The following is a 9455-nucleotide window of genomic DNA, read 5'->3' on the forward strand; positions in this document are numbered from 1 at the left end:
CCTATGTTTATGGTTCTGAGTGTGTGTGTGTGTGTGTGTGTGTGTGTGTGTGTGTGTATGTATATCGTATAAGTTCTATTATTGATTTCCTCTGTCTGATATTCTTAGTGAGAAAACTCCTTTCCTACTGTAGTTGTTGTTGTTATGTCCTGTCGAGTCACTTCTGACTCATAGTAACACTAGTACAAAAGCCCTAAACTCTGTTCTATCCCTTGCAAATCTTATTTTCTCTGACATACCTATCCCCATTACCCTAGTGATGGAATCAGTTCATCTCATCGAGGGTCTTCCTCTTCTTCGCTATCCCTCCACCCTCCCAAGCATGACATCACTCTTCAAGGATTGGTCCCGCCTTGCAACATGTCCAAAGTATGTCAGACAAAGCTTCAGAATCCTTGCCTCCAAGGAGCACCCTGGCTTCACTCTCTCCAGGATGAACTTGTTTGTCTCCTAGCAGTCCATGGTATATTTGATACTCTTCTCCAGCACCAAAGCTCAAACGGCATCAATTCTCCTTCTATCATCCCTAGTCATTGTCCAGCTCTCTAACGAATAGCAAGTATGGCATGCATAGCATGGCAAAGAGCATAGCCTGTATCAGGCACAGCTTTGTCTCTTGACTGACATCATTGCTCTTCAGTACCTTGGAGAGGTCTCTGACAGTAGACTTTCCCAATGTAATTTGTCTTTTAATTTCCTGGCGGCTGGTACCAAGAGTGTTGATTGTAGAGCCAAGCAAACTAAAGCTGTCAATAATCTCAATCTTTTCACCATCTATCATGACGCTGCCAATCGGCCCAGTGGTGAGAATCTTTGTTTTCTTGATGTTGAGCTTCAATCCATATTGAAGGCTGCAGTCCTTGACCTTCTGCAGCAAGCACTTCAGGTCCTCCTCAGTTTCAGCGAGCAGGGTTGTGTCATCTGCATAATGCAGATTGTTGATGAGTCTACCTCCAATCCTGATGCCACACTTCTCCTCATAGAGTTCAGCATCCGAGTTAGTCTGTTCCGCATATAGATTGAGAAGATATGGAGATAGGACACATCCTCAATGCACACCCTTCCCAATTTTGAACCATGCAGTGTTTCCTGGCTCTGTTGTAATGACTGCCTCCTAGTCCTAGTATAAGTTTAGCATAAGCACAGTCAAGAGTTCTGGGATTCCAGTTCTTTTGAGTAAGCCACTGTTTGTTGTTGTGATCCACACAATCAAACGCCTTGGTGAGCACATCCAGGGCAGTATCTGTTTGTTGAAATATGTCAATTGGTATGCCATCAACTCCTGGGGACTTGTGCTTTGCCAATTTTTTCAGAGCAGCTTGAACTTCCTCCTTCATCACCACAGGCTCTTGCTCATACTAAGACCACATGAGCTGTGTGTGGGATGATATAAAAAATATCATTCAGGAAGAATGCACAAGGTCATTACAAAGACAGAGGAGGAAGGAAAGGCCAAGATGGATGTCAGAAGAAACTCTAAATATTGCACTGGAGCACCGTGAAGACAAAGCAAAGGGAAGGAATCAATTTTTAAGGAGTTGAACAGAAGATTCCAGAGGGCAGCATGGGAAGACAAAGTAAAGTATTACAATAAAATGTGCAAGGAGCTAGAATCAGAAAATCGAAAGTGCTGAACTCACTCAGGATTTCTGAAGCTGAAGGAAATGAAGAACAAATTAAAACCTAGAGTTGCCATACTTAAGGATGCTTTGGGCAGAATACTAAACGATCCAGGAAGCATTAAAAGACAAAAAGAATATACAGAGTGATTGTACCAAAAGGCATTGGTGGATACAGAAGAATTTAATGAAATAACATGAGAGCAAGAGCCTGTGGTGATGAAGGAGAAAGTTCAAGCTGCTCTGAAAGGCCACTGGAGTTGATGGAATACTAGTTGACATATTTCAACAAACATATGCTTTCCTAGATGTACTCACCAAGTTGTGCCAAGAAATCTGGGGGACAATCATTTGGTCCAAAGAAAGGCGATCCAGCAGAGTGTGGAAATTAATGAACACTATCATTGATATCACATGCAAGCAAGATTGTGCTGAAGATTATCTAAAAAATGACTGAAACAGCACATCAACAGAGAACTGCCTGAAGTGCAGGCTAGCTTTAGAAGAGGCCATGGCACTAGGGATATTAATAGTTAATGTCAGATGGATCTTGGCTGAAAGCAGAGAGTACAAAAGGAATGTCTATCTGTGTTTCATTGTCTATGGAAAGACATTTGACTGTGTGGATCACAATAAATTGTGGCTGACTTTGAGAGGAACGGGAATCCCAGAACATTTGATCAGGCTTATGCTTGCACCAGGAGGCAGTTGTCATAAAAGAGAAAGGAAACACTCTATGGTTCAAAATTCGGAAGGGTGTGGATCAAGGATGTGTCCCATCGCCATATCTTCTCAATCTATATGCGGAACAGATTAACTGGGAGGCTGAACTCTATGAGGAGAAGTGTGGCATCAGGATTGGAGATAGACTCATCAACATTATGCAGATGAAACAACTCTGCTTGCTGAAACTGAGGAGGACCTGAAGTGCTTGCTGCAGAAGGTCAAGGATTGCAACCTTCAATATGGATTGAAACTTAACTCCAAGAAAACAAAGATTCTCCCCACTGGGCCGATTGGCATGATAGATGGTGAAGAGATTGAGATTGCTGACAGCTTCAGTTTACTTGGCTCTACAATCAACACTCTTGGTACCAGCAGCCAGGAATTTTAAAAAAGTATTGCATTGGGAAAATCTGCTATTAGAGAACTCTCCAAAGTACTGAGGAGCAATGATGTCCATCTGGAGACTAAGGTGTGCCTGAGGCACACCTTAGTCTTTGCAATTACTTGTTATGTATTAGAGAGCTGGACAGTGAGTAGGTATGATAGAAGAATTTATGCCTTTAAACTGTGGTGCTGGAGAAGAGTGTTGACTATACACCATGGGCTGCTAGAAGAACAACCAAGTTCGTCATATAGAGGGTTAAACCAGGTTGCTCCTCGGAGGCTAGGATTCTGAAGCTTCATCTGACATCCTTTGGGAGGGCGGAGGGACTGCATAGGAGAGGAAGACCCTCGATGAGATGGATTGATTCAGTCACTGGAGTAATGTGGATAGGTGTATCGGAGACAATAAGATTGGCAAGGGATAGACCAGGGCTTAGGGCTCTTGTACATAGGGTCACTATGAGTCACAGGCAACTCGATGGCACATAACAACAACAATAACAATTGTTTCATACACTCTCAGCCCTCAACCCTCTATTCCAGTAGTTTATGAAACTGTAGTTGTTCCCTCAATGATCTATCTCATCTGTCCCTAAACCCTCAATACGTGATTTTTTTTCTTCATCCAGTAGCACCCATCATTCTCCAGACCCCTGACTTGGGGACCCACAGATTACAATTGTCAGCATTTTATGCATCCATTCATACTGATGAACCATAGATTGGTGATTCCAGCCTCTGGACTGAAATTTCTAGAACTGGAAGTCAGTGTGACACCAATCTATGCCCCAATGACCTGTACCAGGGGTTCATAGAAAGTAAGAGCCTACTGTTTTACTCAGTCACTTTCACTGGAAGCCTACAAATAAAATGCTACACTTCTTATACCCAGACATCTATGTTTGGGGCCTAAATACTGATGGCACCTTCTATGCCCCTTTATCACATGCCAGCATAAATGGGCATGAATACTATTAGTACATACAATACATACGCTGCCCCGCCCCCCACTTCTACAGCTAGAGATTAGTGCTTGCTGTGTTCCCCAGACCATTGGTCAAAGTGTTATTTACTACCCACCTGGTGGCTGATGAGGAGGTAACTCTCACTATTTCCTAGCAACTGGAAGTGCACACATACAACATGCAACACCAAGCCCAGTGACCAACAAGAAACTTCACTGCTTGCATGCACATAGGCTATACAGAGAGGCAGACATTATCTCATTAGCAACGCTGGTTACATATTCTATTTCATGACCAGTGAACATAGATCTGTGTTCATACACCCAGATGCTGCCCCAGCCTCCTGAAGATAAGCAGTGTCTCCATCATTGCAGACAGAATAGAAGAAAACAAAAGTATTATGCAAACTGCTCCTACTCAGATAAGCTTAGAAACCAGAAAAATTAAAGCAGAGGCTCAAATCAATCTACTCTACTGGTGAAAGATGGGCAATCTCCTCCTGAGTGATTTACTGCCTCTGAAAACCTGCTGGAGGATCGGTTATGGGTTGGTTCCAACTCTTAAATATTCAACAACAACAGCAATCCTTTGAAAAAGAGCTCCGTTGATATAATTTGTAGGGAGTTGCATTCTCAACTCAAAGGCTGTGCCTCTCTCCTGATTGAAAGCTACCAGTGGGTTTGCAGGAGAAAGATGGGCAATCTTCTCTCATTCTATTTACAGTCTCTAAAACCTGATGGAGGGTTTGTCAGCTGTGAGTCAGAACCACCTTGTCAACAATAAATTGAGTTGTTGAATTCTTTGGCAGCAACAGACTATAAAATCACACAAAAAGTAAGATAAGAAAGCACAAAAAGAATTAAGATCAATGGCTCCAGGAAGTGACCAAAATAAAAGAAAAAATAAAAAACAAAGCAAAACCAGACAACTTTTAGGAAGAAGAAATTGATGATGAAATTTCCTGATAAAGAATCCAAAAGACTAATCTCTAAAGGCCTAGTGGTAAGGAATTTTACTGTCAACCCTAAGGCACACAGTTCAAATACAACAGCAGTTTCATGGGAACAAGATGGGCAATCTCTTCCCATGTGATTTACAGCCTCTTAAAACCTATTGTCAGGTCAGCTATGAGTTTATTCCAACTTGATATTGCCAGGTCAGCTATGAGTTTATTCCAACTTGATAGTACCTAACAATAACAACAAATTCTATCTATCTATCTATCTATCTATCTATCTATCTATCTATCTATCTATCTATCTCCTTCAAGACATCAAGCAAAACATAGATAAAAACCACAGAAAACACAAACAAATCCAGGGAAATACTATTAAAAAACAACTATTAAAGAATTTAGAAAAACAGTACAAGGATAAAATAGGCAACTAGAGACCATACAAAAAAACAACCAGAAGTAAAAAAAAAAGGTGACAATAAAATTTCATGAAAGCAGCAATCAAGAAATCAAAGGATACATTTACAAATATGTTTCAAGGATAAGTTTGAAGTGCTAAAGAAATATCATATAACTGTGAGGACTATGATATATCTAGTCCAACTTCTGGCATTTTCTTTTGATTCATATGCATGTGAAAATTAGTTGACTGCCAAATTAAAAAAAATATTCTTTGATATTTTGACGATGAAATCTCAAAATAGAAAATAATTTCTTGGAGAAAGTGTAGCCAGAAAGCTCCTAGAAACAAGGGTAGTTAGACTTCATCTACCATACTTTGGGCATATTACTGAGAGAAGTCAGTTCTTGCAGAAGGCTATCATGTTTGGAAAAAGAGAGGACCTTGGATGAGATGAATTGACACAATGACTGTGACAATATGTTTATAGGAATGAAATAAAAAACAATAAAAACTATCAACAATGAGATAAATGAAAATACAATCCACAGAAAAAAATTGAATGTAGAAAATTAAGTAGAACAGAGAAAATACACAACAAAACGATAGCAGTAAACTCATGGCTACCGATAAGATAAATACAGTAAATGTCAGTGACTTAAATTCACCAATAAAGAGACAGAGAATGGTAGAAAGGTGTTATAAAAACGTAACTCATCAATAATACACTATTTACAAGAAAAACACTTTGAAAGCAGACAAATAAATGAAAGGATTACATAAATGATACATATTTAGCAAATGATAAGAAAAAATAGCAGAAGTGACTATAAGAAGAGAGATTAATGTTTAAAGATTGAAGAATGGCCCAACCAACTCCCTAACATAATAGCCGTAAAATTGTAACTGTCTGATAGCTGACTGTCTAGTGACTTTTCAGAGGCTATAAGTGGCTTGGAAAGAAGATTTCCCACTTCACTCTCATTGAGCAGATGGTAGATTCAAACCTCTAGTCTATTCGTTGCCAGTGCAACTCCTAACCTGCTAGACATCAAAGCTTTATAATCAGCCAGCTATAATTGTTGTATGTGCTGTAAAATAACTTTCAACTCATAGTGACCCTTTGTACAGAAAGTTGGAATCCTCCCCTGCCCTGAGCCAATTTCACCATCTTAAACACACCTCCCCCCATTACACTAGTTTTTTTTTTTAATTGGGAAAAACATATTGGGGGTACAAGGAGGTGAGGGTTTGGGGCAGAAGGGTGAGAATGGGCCAGGATAGAGTTGCAGAGCTGCACAGTTTAGTCGGTGGGGGGAGCAGGTGAAGGAAATGATGAGTGAGGGTCCAGTGGGGACCAGATGCTACAGAGGAATGACATGCATTTTCCAATAGTAATTAAACCAACTGTCTTATTGATTTGGGAATTGGATGCCGACTCTCTGGCTTCTTCATGCTGAACAGGAGCGTAGATGTAAAGGGGGGAAGAGAGGACGCTTTATCACCTCACTGGTGGTCTTGGGTTAAAGCTGCTTGCCTTCTTGCTCTGTTAGAAGATATTTTCCTGTCATTTGCTCCCCTCTGGACTGCAAAGTGTTTTCCCAGGTGGGTCCAGTGGGGATGGCTGGTTGAACCCAGAGGCTCCATCCTCCTTTGCTTCCTTAGCTGTCAGTTGTATTTCCTTTTTGTCACTGGCTCTGGGTTCAGGGTCAATTCTGGAGTAAAACTCAGTGTTAAGGTTACCTATAGGAAAGGGAGCAAACCTAGAGACAACAAACTTGTGAATTACAAATAGAAGGGCTTTGAGGGTGTTGCTTTCAGGTTTACTGGGGGGGAGGGTGGCAGAAGGTGGCCTAGGTAACATTCTCTGGATACCCTAGGCATTCTTTTTTTTTCCTCCTTCCCCACCCAGGGGACAGATGGCACAATCTGAGGACTGAGGATCTCGCCCTGAGGGCCGTGACAGCTTGCCCCGAGCCAGGGGCCGAGGGCAGCCCACCCTGGGCAGAGGGCCGCGATGGCTCACCCCAAGCTGGGGGCCGAGGGCAGCCTGCCCTGGGCAGAGGGCCGTGACAGCTCGCCTGAGCTGGGGGTGGGGGGAAGCCCATCCTGAGCAGGGCAACACCCCCAGGAGCTGGCTGGTATACTCCCCCTCCAATTGCCCCTACCCCAGTCTGGTCCCGTCACCTGACTGAGGACTCTGTGGTCAGGGATAGTGTTTCCAATTCTAGCACTGCCACTTTTATGCCCCCCCCATAAGTGGTCATACTATATTTTGAAGTAGGTGTCACTGCCCTCCCCCTTTTTTGTGATAAAGGGAACCTGAGAATTGTGAATAGACTCCCCCCAGGTCTAACCATCTTTTGGCAGAAGCATTCAACAGAACAAAATATATGGTGCATTTAGGATGTCAGTCCTCTTGTGCATGCTGTCACTGTTAAGGTCATCAGACTCACAGTGACTTTCAGCAATCTATTGCATAGGTAATTGTCCTCTTTGGCCTTTCCAATGCATAGGTAATCGTCTTCTTTGGCCTGTCCAAGGAAACCCAAACCTGCAGATGGCGGGCATACATCCCTCAACTCCTACGCAGGTGGCCAGCAGTGTGTGCGCCCCCCACCCCAGTGTGGGAAGCCTACAGGAGGCGCGCACCCCGCCCAGCGTGGGTGGCCGTTGGGGGCGCACCTCCCCACCCCGCCGCACAGGTGCTTGGCGGGTGCGCAGCCCCTCTTGTGCAGGCAGCCGGCGGGCGCCCGCTTTCCCCACAGCCACCATCCTGGCTCCAAGAATTCTCTCCAGACCAAGTCCACCTTGCGGCAGTGTGGTGACTTCACTGTACCAGTCTTGTGGAGGCCTGGTGCCCAGCATCCATCCTGAGTGAGGGAATCCATTCGTTCAGGCTGTGGAAGCCTCATGGAGCTGCAGCGGCTGTGCGGCGCGGCATGAGCTCTGCAGGGGGTGGGGGGGGTTGGAAGCCACAAGACTCACCCATTTCTCCTTGGGAATCCTTGAATTCCTGTTGTTGAGCCTTGATCTTCACTGAGGGCCAGTCATCAACTGTTTAAGTGTCCAATTATCAATAAGCCGAAGTCTGTGGAAGGCCATAATGACCCTGCTTTAAGTGGTTCGCTGCTCCCGCAACTCACCATGCTGTCTCTGCCTCCGCCACCATCTTGGATCTCTACACTAGTCTTTTTATCATTCCATCTCATCCAGGGTCTTCCTCTGCTGTGCTGCCCATCTAGCCTTCCAAGTTATGGTGTCCTCCAAGGACTGGCCCTTATTGGCAACATGTGAGCTGGAGCTTCAAAATCCCTGCCTTCAAGGAGTAGCTTGGTTTCACTTTCTCCAGTATAGACCTAATTGTTCTCTTGGCAGTTCATGTTAATGTTCAATACTCTTCTCGAGCACCACAACTCAGAAGCATCAATTCTTCTATCATCCTTAGTTATTGTCCAACTCTCTGATACATAGCAAGTAATTATGAAGATCATGGTTTGGATCAGGTGTTCCTTAGTCTCCAGACCGACATCATTCCTCCTCATCATTTTAAACAGGTCCATGACAGCAGATTTTCCCAGTGCAATTTGTCTTTTTATTTTCTGACTGCTTGTGCCAAGAGTGTTGATTGTGGAACCAAGCAAGCTGAAATAGTTAACAAAATCTCTGTCTCTCATAATGCTGCCAAATGGCCTAGTGGCTAATTCCCCAAGGAAACATAATTATATCAGAGAGAAAGAGAAACAGAGAAAGAGAAGAGAGTGGTGAAAGGACTCCAATATACATAACCTTGAAAACAGGGACAGCAATAGTGGGAGGCTTAAATATATATCTTTCAGTGAAGAAAAGAGCAATTAGAAACTCAACAAAGACACTCTTACACTCATTGCATTCCAGGTGGAAATGATTCATAGATGACCCTCTAATAAGTTTTCAGAAGCTATAAATAACATGTAATGAGATTGCCTAACTTTTTCTTAGGGGCAGCTGGTAAATTGGAACTGTCAACCTTTGGATTAGTCAGGAGATCAGGAGATGTATTGCACTGGGAAAGCCTATAGTCAGGGACATCTCCAGATTATTGAGGAGTAATGATGTCAGTTTGAGGACTATGGTACACCTTATCAGTTCATGGTCTTTTCAGTTACTTGCTATGCATCTGAGAGCTGGACAGTAACTAAGCATGACATAAAAAAATTGATGTTCTTGAACTGCGGTATTGGAGAAGAGTGTGGAATATCTCATGGACTGTCAAAAGAACAAACACAACACCCCCATGATACATCTTCAAGGATATGAACATGTATGGCCAAGCACAATCAATAAGAGTGCATCTAAATTCCAAAATCAATCTCCATAATAGTCTATGTGTTTCCTACTGCCAAAGGGGCCCTTTAGAGTAGTGA

At 43.0% G+C, this 9455-nt stretch overlaps 1 protein-coding gene across 1 annotated transcript in view; it reads left to right on the top strand.

Moving 5' to 3' along the window:
- The first annotated feature begins 7609 nt into the window (after positions 1 to 7609).
- The window catches only part of LOC102845674 (disintegrin and metalloproteinase domain-containing protein 2-like), a 210866-nt gene continuing 209020 nt past the window's right edge, over positions 7610 to 9455 (top strand). Inside the window, exon 1 of the mRNA XM_006900301.1 lies at positions 7610 to 7765. Coding sequence (XP_006900363.1) covers positions 7610 to 7765 — 156 coding nt within the window. The remainder of the gene's footprint in view (positions 7766 to 9455) is intronic.

Source organism: Elephantulus edwardii, unplaced genomic scaffold, assembly GCF_000299155.1.
Source record: "Elephantulus edwardii isolate Elephantulus edwardi_28Jun2011 unplaced genomic scaffold, EleEdw1.0 scaffold00279, whole genome shotgun sequence".
NCBI classification, from domain to species: Eukaryota; Metazoa; Chordata; class Mammalia; order Macroscelidea; family Macroscelididae; genus Elephantulus; species Elephantulus edwardii.